The following is a 19,776-nucleotide window of genomic DNA, read 5'->3' on the forward strand; positions in this document are numbered from 1 at the left end:
TGCAGCACCTCAGGCCAGCTGGCTTGCCTTGCTGCTAGATTCTTGAATAAACATCTTTGGAAGGCAATTGGTGTGGAAATCTGGAAGCTGGAGTGCCCAGACTTGTGGCACAGGCCCAAACCTAATTGTGGTGCTACTCTACTAAATATACAGCTCTGTTAACTTCAGCCTGTCTCTCCACTAGAGGTTTCTGCCAGCAGAGCTGTCAATCAGGAATGCAATGTGATTTCTTACAGACAAAGCAGCAGAAATCCGTGGGGAAATTTCAGTTATACTGGAAGAAAAGAAAAAAAAGCTCTATAACTAATACAGCTGATTTTGTTCACATGGCTTTGGTATCATCGTTGACAAAGTTGTGCCTTTATAATTACTGGTAGAGGACTAGTCTATAAGTAGACAGCCCCAGAAAGAGAAACAACGTTTCCTCTGCCAAGAGAAGAAAAAAGTAAGCTTATTTAAAGATAAGTGGCCTTGAAAACTCAGAGAAGAGCATTCTGTGTTGTTTGTATTGTGTTCAGAAGTTAAAGTTCAGCGTACAAATCACAGGAGAAAATGCCTACAAATAGGTACCTCTTGTCCTGGTGTCTCTTGGACTTTGTATTCACCTACAAAACAGTCTGAGTTGCACATTCCACCTGACAAACTGTAGCTCCATACACAAGATGTGCAGCTGAATGCTCCCTTCCCTAGAAAGGCAAATAAAACAACAATATTACAACAGGAAAATTGTTATCTAGCTTTCTTTAAAAATTATACTGACCACTGCCACCAAAGAAATTGAATTTACGATGTGATTTTTCTGAGCAGTGTAGGGTTTGCCTTCCTGCTCTTAAGAAACAAGACACCACAATACTTCTTTGCTCGTATATCAGCAATGCAGATGCATTTCAGAACACCTACAGGTTTGCTGTTCAGGACTGGCTTGTGTTTTATCTTAGTGTCTATGTAATTATGACAGAAAATCTGTCCTGTAGTATTGATCCCAAATAAAGGAAAAATCAATGGAAATAGTCTGTAAATTAAAATGGCTATCTTTCTGTCCCAAATCCAAGCCAAAATATTTCTGTTACTTCTTATAATGTTGTTATACAATTACATTTTAATAGTTCTTGAAGGTGCCTTCACTCTAAGAGTTGTTTCCAAAACTTTAAATGTTGTTATGTTGCAATTAACCATCTGTGCTACCCAATTTATCCACTACCCCCAAAAAATTTTGTGTTACGATGTGGTGTGGTCTAAGCTGCAGTAACACCTGTTAGCTATCATGTGATGCTCTTCAGATAGAATAGGACACCAAATGGGTCCAAGGGGATTAATGTTGCTTGCTTCAGAACTGGATGAATTAGGAAAAAGAAGAAACTGAGTACATAAGTGTGTCACAGAACAAAACAGATGGTCTCTCAAAGTTAACTTTGAAAAATACTTAACTATATTAAAAGCAGCAGACATCACTGCTCTTTTGTTTTGTTTTACTTTTCACCCTACAGATATGCTTTATGGCCTTGTTGTTATATTAAGTGTTGTTAGCTGTTGATTTTCTCTTCTTCCCTGTAAAAATGTGTGGTTGAATTTAGGTTCCATGGCTTTCACAGAGTAACACATGGTAGGACAGCTCAAAGAGGCAGATATTATTCAGTCATTTTTCAGTGGTTGTGTGAGAAATGAGGCCTAGCTCTAACCGCCAGAGCCCCTTTTCTTTTTTTTTTGAAGTTGGTGAGCATCTTTGTGAGAGGCCTGGCTGACTGATGGAAACTTCATTACCGTTGTCAGTTTGTTTCCCTTCACTGATGTGGCAGTGGGACTCGCTCCCAGCCCTCCCCGTGAGCGGCTGCCTTCACGCTTGCGCTCTGTGGCTGGAGGCAGCCCTGTGGGGAGCTTGGCAGGAATTCATATCCTTGCTTTGATCTTGATCAGTCAATACTCTGAAAGTAAGGTGGTGGCATGGAGCAACCAGCACAGCACCTCACGCAGGGCCAGGGAAAGCGCTGCTGCCCTGGGCGAAATCTGCATCACCCACTGCGACCCCTTAGGTCATGAGCAGGTTGGTAGCACTCTATGTGGTACGTGTCTTTGTGAAGTGTTTCCAAGTCTTGGAGCAGAGAGTAAAAAGAAATCAAAGAGTTGGCAGGTGTTTTCATGACCCTTTTTTTGGTCAAAGCAGAGCTTTTACCTTCACAAGTTCGGCAGGAAGGGTGGCATCTTTCACAGACATTGTTGTCCTTGCTTTCGTAGTAATATTCAGGACAAGAGCTAACGCATTGGTTCTTGGAGCGCAACAGGTAGAAATACGTGTCACAGAAAAGGCAGTCTGTGGGTTGGGGCCCCATGCACTCCTTACAGCCCTTGTGGCACCTCTCACATGAGCCAGTGGAGTTTTGTGCAAAATACCTGAAACAGATCAGATAGTCATGGCTTTGCATAAAGCCCTGCAGTTAGAGGAAACCTCAAACATCCTTCATCGTTAGTTTTTACTTTGATTGCATAAATGTATAAAAGTTATATTGATGTGATCACAGTAAGCATTTGCAATCTCGGTGGAAATAGAATTAATTTCCTTTAATTCCCCATGGCCATTGGAGTTCAGCTATAAAGCAAGACTCTGTAAATTAAGGGTGTATAAAGCAAGGCTTTCTAAAAATCTAGGTTGAATTCAGACATAAAGTAAGTATATAAATAGGCAGGGCTCAGAAAAGCTCAACTCTGTTTTGGCCCTGCAGAGATATCCTGGAGATGTTGGGTAAGCACTGAATTCCTCACTGCTCCTGATGACCTGCTGTCAAATGAAAATTCAGAAATTTTCCTTTCAGTGCACAAACAGGCTTAGCCAAAGAATGCCAGCAGAGGAACAGTGTTCAACTAGGTTGTGCTGCCAGGGAAAAAGAATTGTTGCACTGTGGTTTTGTTGAGATGTGGTCATTACAGACTTGCAATTTAAGGGATGATAATTCAGCTTAACAGCCAGCTTGATTGTACAGTACTGCCAAATGAAATGGACCTGAACCAGAAATTGTAGGTCCACTTCCCAAACTTGAATTTCTGGGGCATATTCACAGGAGCACACTGAATTCACATTTTGAAATTAAATGGACTCATGTTAATGAAGTTGCTGTCCAGAATTCTGAGTCCTCAGTTGAAAGGTGTTTTAATGGTTGGTTTTATTGTGACCCATTATAAACATTCACTCAATGCAAAACAAAAGTAACATCATCCAAACTTCTGGTTAAATGGAGGCTGGAAGGGTGCTTGAAGGACATTTCACCACTTCACGTGCTCAAGCTGTCTAGCAAATAACTTGGTACATTTATTCTGCTTCACACTGTTCTCTACAAACATAACCTTGAAGCATCCTCGGAGTGTGAGAATAGCGACACCACATCAAGCTGGTCCCAATTTGGGCACCAACTTTACAGTTTTCTACTATGAGGAGAGGTTTTCCACCACCTCTGTACTGGGACAACATGAGAATTTTTCACCTGAATGTAGAACTGAGTTCTATTTCACTCTGAAGTAGACTAGGGCAGAGTGATATAATTGCTTAAAGCTCTCTCTGTGTGTAGCTCTCAGATAAATATCTTGCACCTTACCCTGCTGGACACTGGTTTACACATCCTTTTCCTTGTCTGTACCAGCCCGGTTTGCAGGAAAGGCACTGCGAGCTATGTTTTCCAGTGCAAGTGGCACAGGCGCTGTGGCATGGGGAACATTGTCCCTCATCGCTGTCAATATAATACCCATCCGGGCACGTTTCAACACAGGTTGCATCTGCATGGATGACAATGCAAAATAATACATCATATTCAGTATTTGCTGCTATAAAACATCTCATACCTCTTCTAGCTGTGCTAGAACAAATTCTCTAACAGGAGATGCTGTTAGAGCATGTACCAGAGCAAGAAAAGAGAATGTTGGGTTACAGTAATTATTTTTTGTTTCTTCTAAGTCTTGTCAGTTCATTAGTCCTTATTTCTGCACTTTATGTACGTTAGCAGGCTCTTCAGAACAGATAGTATTTTATCTTTGGGAAATATAAATGTGTAATACATAATAATGAACAGCAGCTGTGTTTTCTTTCAGAATACACAAAAAAATGAAACAGTAATCACAAGACTTTCTGTCTGCATCAACATTTTCCTTAGGTTTTACTCTAAGCATCAACCTCACTGCATTCTGTATGTATGATGAATCTGACGGTAAAGTTCAGATTTAATGACATTTGTTCATTGGTCTTTACCCCTGTCTGTGGCTGCTGCCTTATGTTATGGGAATAAATGCCTGTAATGCTGCCAAAGGTACCAGGTACATCCCACTTTTTCATTGAGGTTTCAGAGGATCATTAGAATAGGAATATTGAATGAGAAGTGCAGCTGGTATAACTAATCCCAAGCACGTCAAGCTAAGAGAGCACTGATTACTCATTAGTAGCTGCTACTCATTATCTACCTTGTCTTTATAGTTTTGCTGCTTGGGTTGCAACTGGGCAAAGGAAGACACTTCTTATTCCTATTTGTCTTGCAATTCTTTCTCCACTCCAGGATGTTTATTTATATACTTCCATCAACTTTACCAATTGTAATGGTGCAAAGCAGCTGAGTGCGTTGATAAAAAAGACAAGTCTGATGTAAGACGTCAGAAATGTAAGAATGCAAAATCTGCATCAGAATTAGAATCAAAAAGCTCACATTCAGTTTTAATTCAAACTCTCTCTAGATTTCTCCTGCATGAAAGATCATTGTACTAATTTTTTTCTCCCTATGATTGTCAAAAATTTTGTTTGCTTTTTAAAGAATATGCAAAGAAGTAAAGTTTAAGTCCTGGGATTTTATACTTTTTACCAACTTTTTTCTGAGACAATACAGTCTTTTGCTCCAAAGTCAGTAGTTTTGCACCTCAGCCATCCACTAGATACTGACCTAGTGATCCATGAACAACTTTTTAACAGCTCTGCTTAAGTATTTCTTTGCTCATCAGATCTCTGCAGGAATTAAACAAGCGAGCATGAAAATGAGAGTTCTTTGTGCTAAAAAGCTAGGGGTGTCCTTCTTGCCCCTTTAAGTTCTTTGTGGGAAAGAACAGGAACAGTACATACCAAGTAAATGAAACATACAAGTTTTGTTTAGCCATGGAGTTTGTTGCTACTTAGAAGTCCTGCTTTGGCCCAGGGAGTGGCAAGCCCAGTCTCACAAAGTTTCCAGGTAGCCCTGCAGATGTAATTACCTCTGCACAGGTTATTGACTTGTCAGGTCAACTTTGCAATGTTTAAACTGTCTGAAGCAGCCCTAGGTGTTTCATCAATGTGACGGAAACTTGCCTATTTCATGCTTTCAGTGTAAAATAAAATATAGAGGCAGGAGCCAGAGACTTACTGAGAAGATAGTGTTTATTCGCGCAGCTAAGGCACTGGTGTTCAGTGGGTCCTGAGCAGTGGAGGCATTTCTTATGACAAGACTGGCAAGTCTGAGTTTTCTCAGCATAGTACTCAGTGTGAGAGCAGTATCCAGATGCCACACAGAGCCCGTCATGGTTCAGCATCAGGCCATTTCTGCAAGTAAGGCAGGCAGTGGAAGAAGAACAAGTCTGGCATGTCCTATTGCATGCTGAAATGGACAAACAGTAGGAATGTCACCATTCTTATTGCATTTCAGATCATTATTTCAGCTTTAATTTTGCAAGGAGCAGCCATCATCTCAGGATGAGAGGCTGATGGAAACAGAGCAATAGCTCTGCCTCTGTGTAGTCAAACATTTTGCTATTTTCAATCATAATGCAGGTTAATGCATAATCCTTAGATTTCCTTTTGCACGGGCACTGCTTTTGCTGAGCATGGGTTCTCAATGCTACTGTCTCCAGCAATGCTCAGCACTTTACCAGGGTGGTTGCCCATAATATTAAACACATCTAGCTTTGCTACCTCCCTCCTGATTTTCTCCAATTTTTGCTGTTCTAAGCTATGCCTTGTTACTTTTCTGCATTAGCTATCTCATCTGATTCCAGGACGCTAATAGCGACATTAGCTGGCAGATGCAGGCCCTTTTGGGGCAGATTTTAATGAGACCCACTTGTACCTCAATACCGTTCTGGGGAAAAAAAACAGCTGCCAACCTTGACAGTCTTCAGTGGCTTTTTCATAGTATGTCCCTTCAGGGCACTCCTCAAAACACACACCACTGTAGAGGACAAAGTAGTAGATGCTGCACGCAGTGCAGTCGTCTGAGTCCGGCCCATTACAATCCTTGCAGTCTGCATGGCAGGGAAAGCAGTGCTTGTCTTCAGCGTAGAAGTGAGAAGGGCAGTCCTGCACACACTTCCCCTCATGCAGGAAGAACTCGTCCATGCATTCTAGAGAGGACAGCAAACAACAGGTAAGCAAATGGGCAGTGAATTCTGACCTCTGTGAGTCAAGAGTGAGTGAAGAAATCCTAGGAAACCATAAATCCTGCAGTGCGTGTCAAAACAGGATGTAAGAGGTCAGCTTGGGAAGGTAATGCTTTCTTTTTCGACTCTTGCCCCTCCAGACTGCCCATAATGGCCCAACGCTCCCATAGCATCTTCTGTGTTACACCAAGAGACTGAGAGGCCAAGTCACCTGTTCAGCTTTGCCAAACTGTGCTGCCATTGAATAAAAGTAGACTTCTGCTGAGATATTATATCTGCATTATGAACTTTCTGCAAAATCAGGGATGTCCACATCTGAAGTTTTGTTTGGTTTATTATTAAAATATGAGTCTGGCTGGAATATATAGACCTAAATGTTTGTCTTTGCATAAAGCTGGGATTCAGCTGCTAATTTTACTATGAGTATTTGTTTCAATAGTTTTGTTCATGATTTTTTTTTTCATCCATGGTTATGTTTCTAGAATGGCTTGCTCAACATTAACTATCCTGGAAATCTTCATGGGGGCATTCAGACTTACCAGGATATCCAAGGCTTTCCTAATACATTTCATTACAGAGATTTCATTCTCTACCATGAATATTCATTTGCAAAAATGGTGAACACATGTAAAGTTCAACCAGACTAGGAAAGGAACGTTCTGTATTTCACATTGGTGAATGCAAATGTTCTGGCATGGATACACTAGGTCAGAAATAGAATCAAACCCGTAGGAATCTCCAAAGGTTAACAGGAACAGGCAAAGCAATGTGAAATCTTTACAGATTAATGGTTTAAACTGAGTCTTATCACAAAGCGCTGATTGCTTAGCCTCTATCTTAGAGGTTAGCAGTGAAAATATCTTAGAGGTTAGCAATGAAAATATCTTAGAGTTTAGCAATGATATATACATATCTTTTTTTTTTTATTATTTTTGCTCATTACAGAATTCAGATCTGTGTTTCTGTCAGTCTGTCTCTAGACAGAGTCAGGTGGATTTTAGCCAAGTCAAGACCAGTTCTTTATAATACCTTTGCATATTTCGTTGTGAATGCATTCCTGACACATTTCAGGGCAGTGTTTGCAGATTCCTTCAGAGGCAAAATGCTTCTCTGAACAGGTAGTTTTACATTCCCCGTGTTCCAGAAGCAAAGAACTTTTACAGGACAGGCATTTGGATGCACTTCCCATGCATGTCTTACAGGATTCACTGCATTCCTTGCAAGTCTCAGAATCATTAAAATACCCCCTGTTGAATGAAAACAAACACAAAGCAAACTGCCAGTCAATGTATAGTTATCAAACAGCCCAGGCTATAAGAATTATGAGAATATATGAGACTTTCCCAGCATACACATTTCAATGAATCAAACAGGTTCCTCACACAATTTGTTGTCCATCCTCCACTTACATCCTCTCTGCCTGTGAGCAACAAATGTGCATGGTCAGTGCTATGAAGGGAGTCTGGCCTTCCTTTCATCTTGTACCTAGTCTCTAAGGGATGTTGGACCTTTCTTGCTCATGTCTTGATTTTCCCCTTAGGAAGGGGGATAGATAGGAAGATCTATAATATTTGGGAAAAGAAAGATGCAATCTCTAGTCTTGCACAGGTGGTATCAGGGAAAGACAGAGAAATATAACCTCAGTGGTCCTAGAGGGTAGAAAGAGAAGAGGAAACTCTGGAGTTGTGAAGGCAGGGAAGCATAAGGAGGGCTTGGATTTAAAAAACCCAGCAAAACCAGATGCTTAAGTAGTTTAGTGACAGCAAGGTAGAGATAGTGAAGAGGGAGCATGTTTTACTGGTATCTGTGGTGTGAGAGCAATGGTAGACAGCCACAGTTGGGACTATTACTCATAAACAAAATACAGCAAAAAATTGCACCTACATTTCAGGAGAAGAGGGATAAAAGGAGAGGTTGGATGCAATCCAATCTGCCTACACTCTCAAGACCAAGATGTTAGAAGTTTAAAGGAAAAGCAAGTCCAGATTTTGAGGTGGTTGCTAATCCATATGTGTACAGCCATTGATGAAAACTAAGGAAGAAGTTGACATAGAAAGCAGTCCCAGAACAGGTGCTTCATGTTAACAATCTAGTTCTTTCCTTAGAAGGGTGCTTTTTCTTTCCTTCTTGGAGATGGTCTTTCCAAAGAAAGGCTGAGGAGATGGATTTGGAACAAGGTTAGAGAAAAGATAAGAAGAGCTGTGCCTGCCATATATTCTCATCTTTTTTTTCTCCTAACCTTTGTCATGGTCCTCCATCTATTTCTCACAGTTCTGTCTTCTTCTTTTGTCCAGTCTTGAGTAGTCAGCTAGCCCAATCTCTGAAAATCCTCTGTCAGAAATTATCAGTGCACAAAGTCAACGCTTTCCATCCCCTACAGCATGTCCCAAAACTCAAAAAAAAACCAAATGAAAAACCAACTAAAAAAAAATCTTACATAATTGTCTGCTCCAGTGGAGAGTAGTTATGCCTCAAGAACTTTGCCTCAGAGGCTGAAACCAGAGTTTAACTCTGGTGGACTTTGTCTAATGATATCTACGGAGGCATTATTTATAGTCTGGAGTTCGGAAAAAAGGGAAATAGTAACAGCTGAAAAGACTAGTAATATATGAAGAGGTTTAATTTTCTTATACTAACCCTGTGTGGGATAACTGTGGGGAATGACTACTGAGAAGGAATGTGTTAATGCCAAAACATTATCTTTGCTTGTATGCCACAACCTCTGATATTAAAGTTTTTTTCTGGAAAAGGGTAGGATTTAGTGCAATTACTTTGCATTTACTCTGACATTTGATGATCAGAATCTGTTCCACAGGCCTTTATTGACTTATTTGACAAAGTTAGCAGAAAAGCAATGCCAGAGAATTTGTACTGATCTTAAGAAAAGCAGGACCTGCACATTTTTCTAAAGAAAAGGGTTAACCAAGCAAGATCTTCATAGTGCATAGCACAGATTTCATGTGTGTATGTACGTATGATGAATGCTGATGAAAAAAGCATGGAAAGAGGAGAGCCTGATCTACTCAAGTGCCTGTTCTAATATCCATTGCAGTCAAATTGGAATCTTTCTTTTTGAATTCTGCTTATTACAAAAAAAATATTTTCATATCAGGACTCTGATCAGCCACTTTCTAGTTTTACACCCCTGCTCTGTACTACTTTGAGGAAGGAACATGTTAGGAAAATGACTAGAGGCTGATTTACAGTTGCCATAAAGAACTTTCCTGAGGTACCATGGTCCTATGAAGTCAATGGGAGCTGTTCCATCCATCATAGGATTTCAGAGCTAGTTTCACTTTTCATTTTTCATGTTTTCTCTAAGCAAAAGATAATGCCGTTTGTTCAGGCCGGCTGAAAATGGCTTTTCCCTTGTGGTAGTTTCTGGCAGCTTAGGGGCTACCTTAAGGGCTACCTTAAGGGACATTAAGGGCTCACTTGAAAGGTTTATATAAAGAGAAGGAGCACAGAGAGAAAATAAGGAGCAGGCATCCAACAGGAGTTACTTACTCAGGACATTCCTGTAAACATCTGCCTTTGTGGAGGAAGAGCAGCTGGTCCTGTTCAGCCTGACACTTCTGACAGTGCCAGTAGTCAGAGCACACCTCACAGCCGTCCATGCACATCTCACACTTTCCACTTGCAACATTTCCAAAAGTTTTTTGAGGGCACGGAAAAATGCAGGTATCGTGGATAAGAAATTTTCCTAGCAAAAGAGCAACGCAGGTGGAGAAAGGCACTAATTAGAAATAGATTTAAAAGATTTCTGCCTTGGATGACTATAAAAAAAGCTTCTAACTTCCTCAAAATATGACTTTTTGATGCTTAAAAACATGAATAAAACATCCTTTAATCCATTTCCCAAAGTAGTTTGCTTAACCTTCACTGACATTTAAGGTTAGAAGGAATCATTGGGATTATCTAGTACATCTTCCTGAATAAATCCCTATTCAGTAATTCCTGCATCATGTCTACAACTTTTGATTGAAAAGACAGAAAAGCAACATCCACCTAACAATTTTTTTTTAGCTGTATTGCCAAGGGCTTGTTCTTAATTCCTAGCTGATAACCTGACTTCGTCTGGTGATTATCTGATTACCTGCCTATGCTTTAAGCTGTCAAAGAACTTTCTAGTGACTATTGACGGAAATGGAAGTGTGTAGGATACAGAATATTCTAGACTCTTGCAAAACTTACCTAAAGAAGCTGAAGTCTCTTACCTTCTGGGCATGAAGTACATATGTCAGGAGATTTCTCACAGGTTCTACATGAAGGGTCACAGGACTGAAATATTTGTTTTGCAGCTGGGATGAAAGGATAAAACATTCAATTTTTTACTGCCTTCCAGACTGTTTTTGTTAATTTCCCCTCCCTTTAACAGGGTCATTGCCTATGGCTTTTTCTAAGCTGTTTCGAAAATGTACCTTTGTGAATCTTTGGAATTCACAAAGTTGAAGAACTTGATGATTGTGTTCAACTCCTCTCTCTTAAATGGTAAGTGAAGAGTTGTAATAAAGGAAAACATAAATGTTATCCTGAGATTCACTGAGGCACTGTTCTGGACTGCTCATTGCACATGAGAACAATAACCTAGCTTAACAATGTTAGTTGCAATGTAGTGCTCCAAAACAAAATCCAGACCTGTAATCCTGATAGATTACAAACAGGAAGAGCTAGAAAGTACGTATATTTGGAGGACTTGGTGTAGTGAGGTATCTTCATGGAAAGTTTGTACTAGCTGGTTGAAGAATACCATTACCCTGTAACTAAGGGAGAAAACTCTGAGGAGGAAGGAGAGAGAAATGAGTGTTTGGAAAGAAAATCTGTTAAATAGTTCTCCCCAAAGCTGTTTTCTGCCATTTCTCTCCAAAAGGAAGAGTCTGATGTGTTTCAAATGGAGTTTTTATGCCTGTGGAAAACTGACTGGTTATGCTATGCATAGACTTTATTCAATGTGTTACTAAGCTCCAAAATGACATGGGGATTTGAGGGTCATACTTAATACGGCGAAAGTTTGGTGTGCAACGTGATAGGTCCCAACATGCGGTTCTGTATTTTGATCCAAGCAAGTATAACAATGGTTAAATGGATGTCTGATGAAAAAGTAATTGTGGGCCAGCAGACAGAAGACAGTAGTCTTCTGATTTTGCTGAAAATAGAAAAACAAAGAATGAATCAGGAGCTGGCTGCAGATTGAGCTTTGCACCTTGGTTAGCACATCCAGCTCATCTTGCCAGTTAAACATGTAAGATTTCTATAAGTCAATGGACTGCCTGACAATATTCTTTAGCCACATGCAGCATATCACTACACTTTTTTGTTCTGCCTGTTATGGCAATGTAGTTTAAATTGTTGACATTTCGAATGAAAGTCATGAAAGTGAGTAAAAGGAGGAGAGAGGAGAAAACGAGACTTATATAGACCCCTTTCCCGCAAGGGGAAATGGTGGATGTTTTATTAAGAAGAGACATACTCAGTAGGAAAGTAGGCATGTGCGTAACATGGCACAGGGACAGAAGAAGGAGAAATAATAATAAAAATATTAATAATTATTATTTATAACTGTACTGCTAAGTGAGCTGAACCACAGCTATCTCAGTGAAAGCAGTTAGGTTCACATTAACTGTGGCTAGGAGACAGTCCATAACAATATGCCACATCCATGTCTGACTCTGCCAGCAGCTCAGAACATCTGAAAAACTCTCTGTGCTTAAAAGTCTCTCCATATGCTGCCCCTGGCCAGAGCAAGAACAACTCAGGAGGGTCCAGGGACAGCACAGCAGACCAAAACTTGTCTGCTTAACAGCAGGGCACACAGCAAGGACATGGTTAATTGTTATTTACTTGTGAATGCTACCTGCACAGGGTAGTGAAAGCCTGTAGTGTTGCAACTTCTGTTGGTAACTGGCATAATATAAAGCAGCTGCAGATACAGCAGGAGATTAGGAGAGTTCTCCTCGTCACCACCCTTCCAGCTACAGCACCTCTGCCCTCCCTGAACAAGAGCCCAAGAGTGTTTGCAGGGTCCAGGCACAGTCCATAGGATCGAGAGGATGATGTACGTAGCAGAAGAAAGCTGCACACTGCCAGGGTAAATGTGGGTTGTGAGAGTCCAGACTGGACATTGGATCTGCCCAGTCTGAGACTGACTGACAAAGTGTTAGATGCTTGTGTATACCTCACAAGAGAGCAAATAGCTGTAGTGTTGGCTTTTGTAGACAGAAGCGTTGGTGGCCACGGTGAGATAGAGACCTAGCAAGGACCAAGACAGGTGGCACCAGGACAGTATTTCGGTAAGTACCACCTGAAGACCCTTTTCAACTCCAAAGGTACAGAGGACTTCTGGAGAGAGAAAATGCTTGAAAATGAATTTTGAGGTGTGAAACCTCAAGCACAGCTAAACAGAACAGGCTGTGTCACCTTCGTGACTTCATATTGACCGTAGCTGACCCTAAGGTGTATAGTATCAGGTAATCATGAGCGCGGAAAAATGGAAACCTCTGGAAAAGCTCTTTGGAAAGACAAGAACAAGTGAGGAAGGTATAGAGTCCTAGCTTGTGGAAAAAGAAAAGGTGGAAGTGATGTATAAGCATCAGGAGCCCAAGAGGTGGATGGGGAGGGATTTACTATTAAGTAATTTCTGAAGTTGTAGGGGTGGGAGAATAGCACAGGGGTAGGTATTGACGAAGGACTGGAGAGACACAAGGAGACGTCAGTGTGTGAAGTGAGTTCAGTGCTACCTCAAGCAGCAATTAAATGCCCCATCTTCTGGTATCAGCAGTATAACTGGGGCCTCAACACAGGGGCTCTTTGCAATGAGGTTCCTGCTGCTGGGGAGGCAGTTGTCAGATACATCGAACATTTAGGGTGAAAGGAGATGTCTTGATTAGGCTCTGTACTTTGCACTGTCTATGTATAAGTTACATATTTCAATATAGACAATAGTTGTGTAGTTTAGGGACTGAAGAGCTAGAGTTACAAAGTAATTTTAAAATACTGGTTTTGCTTGTCTGTAAGTTTCACCCTTCTTGAGGAGAACAAGCATTTTGTTCTGCTTTTCTTAGCCTTTTTAAGTGTGCGGATACAGATATCTTGTAAGGCTTTCTGCAATAGCAGGTCCTGTGAGTTTAGATCTTTTCTGTCTCTTGATGACACACTTTCTAGGGCTTTTTTTTCCTGTTGAAGACCTAGTTTCTACATTTCAGGTTACAACATGCTGTTCCAAGAGGATTCTAGTCCACTTACGTGACCCTGAGTATAGACAGTGGGGCAGTTTGAGTCTCTCTCAAGCCTCTAGATGTACCTAACGATATAGCACACAAGCATTTTCAGTTTGCTTATCTGAATAATCCTCAAAGTAACTTGCTGGTGACCATTCCTTACTCCTTTGTGATGCAGAAATTCACTGTCACAAGATTTTTTCGAGAGACTACTTCTGTATTTTCCTAACTCTTCATTATTGAACAAATCCTTAAAGAGTGTCCTTCCTGATGTCATCTGTAAGGATATAAGGAATTTTGCAGAAAAGCTGGATGTTTGGTGTTTAAAGATTTTCTGTTTTCCTATCCTGAAATATGCTGACCTTCTCTCTTTTTCTGCTCTTGAGAGAAGATCCCCACTGGCCTGCAAATCCTAAGATTTTTCCCTTTTAGAGACTAGACATTTGGCACTCTCTGAAAAAGAATATCGAGTAATTGATGATATATTGCATAGTCATGCAGTTTTTAATTAATGGTTTTCACTTTACCTCTAAAACCTTTGCTGAAAAAAAGGACCATCTGTTCCTGATGTCTGCCTGCAGTTGCACATCCTCCATTCATAGAATCACAGAATGGTTTAGGTTGGAAAGGACCTTGAAGATCATAGAGTTCCAACACCTCTCACTAGACCAGGTTGCCCAAGGCCACGTCCAGCCTGGCCTTGAACACCTTGAACTTCCTCCATCAGTTGCTTTGAAAAACCTTCAGAATTTGTTAAGGCAAAGTTCTCATTTTCCCACTGAAAAGATTGCCCTTTTTTCTAAATATGCAGTAAATAATGCAAATTTTCATTTCCCTTTTCAGCAGCTTTGCATCCAGCTACTTTACCCTGGCTTATGCTTTATTTTTTTAAAAATCCCTGCTGGGTAGCTTTAAGTGCTGTAATTTAATATCGGTTATGCGTGTGAAGAAGCAAGCCAGAAATATTGCTGAAGTATGCGTTGCCAGGGCAAAAGGACCTTGATCCTGGCAAGAGAGTTGATGTAATATAAAAAATAAATAACAGGAAGGTGAGGTTAAGCAGAGAAGTTGTTACCTACCGCTGAAGAATGTTTAAATGAGCTAATTGTTTCTAGAACATTTCAAGCCTTACAATTAAAAATAAAGATCTTTTTCAGTGAAGTACTTTTAATTTCCATTTAATCCTTGCACCTTTGGCAGCATTTGTTGTTTTCTGCAGTATTTGCTAGTCGCCACCAGAGGGGAATGTACACAAGCAGTTGGGCTTCTGATAGTTGGCACAGGAGACAACCTTTAGCTTTCCAGTGAAATATAAGCACTTAAATGCCCCAACTTTAGTATTGACAGAAGAAATCTTACAGGGTTTTTTACTTTTTTTTTTTTTTTTTTTTTAAATTCTGGAAAGTTAAAGCAAGTTTTTCCTGTGACAGAGCTCCTACTGACTGGAAATAGGCTTTCGTTTACGAGTAAAAACCCAAACCCAACACACATTTAGAATGATGTGAAGTTTTCTAGCATAGCAAAAGGTTCTTCAAGTGGGCAAATGTGACACAAGAGATGTGTTTACGAAAACCTGGTGACACTACTTGCAATAATGTAACCAGAACTTTCCAAAGAATAACCTTACAAAGCTGAAAAATGGTCATGCAAAACGTTATTTCCTTGGTGTTTGGACTGATGATAAATGGAAAGCTTGGAAATGACTGGTTTTAGCTTTTGGGTTGTATTTTAATTTCCCCTAAAGCATGCCATTCTGTTGGATATAAGGATCCAACAATCTTTCCTTTATAATTTCATTCTGTAGCTCTTACGATTGCAAATGAAACTTGTAAATGTGAAAGAAATAAGTCTAATATGTAGAGTTGCAAACCACACATATTCCAAAAATGGGACGCTGACTCTGAAAAAACACTGTGTTCTATTATTATACTGTTCTGCTCTTCTCTTGTTAAAGGCCAAAATGTACGACCTTTTCAGACCTACTGAGCTGTTTTTATCCTTAAGCTTATATTATTTCTTGGGGGTTTTTTGGGGGGAGGGCGGGGAGGAGGGCTGGTGGATTTTATTTTATTTTTTCCCCAAACAAACCCACGTTTTATTTAAACCCAATTCAGGCCAAAATCTGACTCAATGCCACATTGATCCTTCTACCTTTATCACAATGAGTAACAACTTTAATATACACCCAGCAAAGTCTTTCCTATTCCTTTCTAGAAACTGAGAAACTGAATCACACAGTGACATTTCTTGAGCTAAGGTTTGCTGCAGCTCTAAAGCTACAATAGTGCTCTTGCCCATTCAGTCTGTTCAAGGGATTATCAAACTGGAAGGGCAGGGAAAGACAGAAAAATATATTTTTTTCTGTTTTCTTGTCTCATTTGGGCTTGTGCAACATGAATGAGACAATGGCAGAATCTCTTGAAACCTAATACTGTAAGATTTTAACTGTGAGCCCAAACTGAATTAAGGAAAAAATTAGTGAAATCTTAGCTCCATTTAAGACAATGTCCCCATATTTCCTTTCTTTTTGCTTAAGTGATCTTACTTTGAGCTCCCAGAGTTTTTCAATCTGATTTTAGAGAAAGACTAAATGAGTCGTCAAAAATATTCAGGGTGAAAAACATAGGTCCATGTGGAAAGAAGTGTGTTCCTCTTCAAATGCTCACCACTTGTTCCAGAAAATGTAAAGTTTATTAAAAAAAGCCAATGTGAAACCCTCTACAAAACCTGAGGACATATGAGCAGAGGTATGGCCATATCTAAAGAGACATGACCTTAAATACAGTAGTGTTTGAAGTACCTTATGGTACTTAATTTCGTTTAAACCCACAACTGCATTATAAGAGTTCTTACCAGTACATGCTCATCTTCTTTGTGCTGTCCATCTTGCTCTCTCTACCCAATCCTTATTGACAATGGATCTTTACGCCAGGTAGTGCGAGCAGTAAGTGTTCAAACTGATAAAAGATGGTTTGTTTTCTTCATTTTAAATCTTATTTATTCATGCTCTTCTGTGAGTAAAAGGGGGACTTAAAAACTTGTATCTTTAAGTTGCTATGGAAGTAGCTACCTCTGTACATTTCTTAATACCCTTAGCTTCTAGACATTGACTTATACAAGGAGAGTATTTTTTACAGTATATTTTATTATCAGACCATGGCACAATTGCTGCAGTGAGGAATGCAGAAGGAAATGAAGTGCCATGGCAGTTTGTAACTGCAAATGTATTCCTTTAAGAAGGTGACCTGCCTAGCTTTTACACTGTGTGGTGAGATGTGATTTGAATGCGATCCAGCTGAGATGCTGCTTTGTTAGATTTTATTCTGTACGTGGCACTGGCCTTGCAAAACTGATACAGTCATGAATAAAAACACAAATCCAGGTTATGTATCTCCATGAGGTAATTACAATTACATAGACACGGTAAAACATAATGAAAACAATATACACATGTAATAAAATACTAGACCTATCCCATTTTGTAGACTTATGTGAATTGTAAATTTAAGGAAACTATAGGAGTACTGAGAAGTAAATCACAATCCCCAATAACTATTAATTCCCAATCTAGTTATCTTGTAACAACCATAGTATTACTTTAGAAACAAATAGCTAGAATATAAAATTGCCATGCCTAAGAACATATGGGATAATGAATCATTTTTCTTGTCTCTAGCAACCTGAAATTTCACATACGGATGATGCTTAAGAAGGTCTCCTAACTCTTCCCATGACGCTCTAATCCTGCACCTTAATGTCATAACATTTTCACATTTGGAAGACTATGACCCATTCTCTCCTGCTGCTTCTTTCTCTGCTGTCTTCTGCCCACCCCATTCCTTTATTTTTTCCCTTCCATATTCTGAGACCTTTATATGCGCATCTTCATAGCTGCATTAATGTCCTTTTAAATAATCCTTTTAAAGACTAAATTATTGTTTTCTCTCAAACAGTACATTTTTACTGTTTTTGTTTTACTCTGTGTTTAGGAAAAGAAAAATATGCAAGATGGATGCAGTTGGTCAATGGCTGCTTGGGGGAGGCTGCTGTTATTATTATTGGGGGCGGTATGTAATAGTAAACAGAACCAGCTGCTATTAGCTGTGTAATTTACTACAGCATATATTATCTGCATGTAAAGAAGCACATATTCCATTTTGAGTTTGCATCAGAAACAGACCTCATTCCATACCCTTTGTTTTCCTTTTGAACTTTTCAGAAGAATGTGGTAGACTAAACTGTGTAACCGGGGAACACAAGTTCGTAGGGTGCGGTATTTACAGTGAACAGGCAAAAAGAAGACCTGACCATAACTTGCAAAACGTCTAATCCAGCTGAAAGGGTGTGTGTGTTCACTTGGTGAATCAAGCTTACACTAGTGTGTCTCCTGGCTTCCAAAGTCATTTCATCATCTGGTACATGAGATAAAATACAGATGTTTCACGCTAGAAATACAGGGCTCGATCTCACTTTTAAAAGCCTGGATAACAGACATGGTCTGTTTCATATTTCAGACCTGGATATGACTTATTAATGATTCCTGATATGAGTTGAACTATTTGCCCAGCAGAGTATACCCCAAAAGTAAATATCATTTTAGAAAGTTGTTTTTTATATAATGTTTTGGTTGTTGGAGTGTGTGCTCATAAAAATTCATGAGTGGTCTGTCATTTATCCTTGCATAAGAAATAGAAGTGAAAACTTAAACATGGAAAAAAAAAGTGTATTCCACATTCACAAAGGTTTTAATCTTCATCTAGATGGACTAGTCTCTCAAACTGCAAAGAAAGTCAGACTGCATGTTGGTTTCTCTGTGGCAGCCTCTGATGTGCTCTCCTTTAATTTATGTTAGCCTTGGAATCAAACAAAATAATGGTCTTATTTTCCCAAAACTCACTTTGTCCCATATGATACACCAACACAGTCACTAAAACCACAGTGGAGCCCACTGAATCCATGTGGCTGAAAGAGCCAACAAGAAATGGCTTCATTATTTGTAAACACAGTTCAAGGTCTAATACCTCAACTCTCTGTTAGCAACATTTCTAAAGAAAAAGAGTAAATAGAAGACTAATGTGGTAAAAGCTGACGTAAACTGCCGCATTTGGAAATTTTGGCTATCATCTTCCTCGTTGCGTTGTCTTCCTGCATTGTCTGGGGCAGGGCATGTGCTGAGAATGAGCTTGGTGCGACCTCATCTTCACTCCCATGACAGGGGCGAGGTTATTTATTTCATACTTGACCCCCACGCCCAGCTCAGTCCCCCAAAGTGGGAAGACTAATAATTGTCTGGCCTGTATTCCTTAATTAGATTTTTTAATTCAGGCAGAGGCAGCTCTGCCATGGTGCTGTAAATGCATTGAGGACACCGAGCACCCTGCGGAAGAAGCATATATTGATAAACAGGCAGAGAGGATGAGAGCCAAAAGCCAAATGTTAGCCACAGTTCTGCCCACACTGGGCTGGTGAACAAATATGAAAGTATTCTAATATCCCCTGAAGAACGGACAAGCTTCTTGAACCATGCCCATGCTGTGTTCTACCCTTAGAAACTGAGTTTGACAACACATGAGATTGAAGATCCTTATATTTTGCTATGGAGAAAATTAAAGTAGCTGTAAACAAGCTAAAGAACAAAAAAAGTTAACTGGGATAAAATATTTTGAGGTATGTCCAGAGGAAGCAGTGAAAAACTTGGAAAGGTGTCATGACTTTGCACTTGTGTATGAAAGAAAAAGTATTTTCTCTGTCTCCATCACTTTCTTTAAAATATATAATGGAAAAGAGGAGGCTCTACAGAAATGCTTAAGAAGATCTGGAGAAGGATCATTGTTCCAGGTCCGGGGAGCTTTTCTGTACAGGTATGCCAGCCAGAATCCTCACTGACAGTAAGTTTCAAGCATCACAGACAAGTTTTCGTTTTGTCCATTCTCGTACTAATCCCACAGCATTGTTGAACAAATCAATAAAAGACAGTGACTGCCTCTCCTAAATTTTATTGGTTTTCAGAAAGCTTTTGAAAATAAAGAAAACAGTTATAACAGATAATGAAACTCTTTTTCTTTTTTTTTTTTTTTCTTTTAAAATTGTCCATGTATTTCTAAACATTATCAAGGTGTGAAATGTACCGCAGTCTCTAACTAGGAACCACCCTATTGGTGAGATGCACTGCTAGAGTTAAATGTGG

At 39.7% G+C, this 19,776-nt stretch overlaps 1 protein-coding gene across 1 annotated transcript in view; it reads right to left on the reverse strand.

Moving 5' to 3' along the window:
• PCSK5 (proprotein convertase subtilisin/kexin type 5) overlaps positions 1-19,776 on the reverse strand; it is a 237,051-nt gene that overhangs the window by 2,189 nt on the left and 215,086 nt on the right. The window contains 7 exon segments of the mRNA XM_009887718.1: positions 571-686; positions 2,171-2,388; positions 3,585-3,762; positions 5,364-5,594; positions 6,100-6,336; positions 7,402-7,619; positions 9,880-10,075. Coding sequence (XP_009886020.1) covers positions 571-686; positions 2,171-2,388; positions 3,585-3,762; positions 5,364-5,594; positions 6,100-6,336; positions 7,402-7,619; positions 9,880-10,075 — 1,394 coding nt within the window.

The sequence above is a fragment of the Charadrius vociferus genome, unplaced genomic scaffold (genome assembly GCF_000708025.1).
Source record: "Charadrius vociferus isolate BGI_N301 unplaced genomic scaffold, ASM70802v2 scaffold286, whole genome shotgun sequence".
Classification (NCBI taxonomy): domain Eukaryota; kingdom Metazoa; phylum Chordata; class Aves; order Charadriiformes; family Charadriidae; genus Charadrius; species Charadrius vociferus.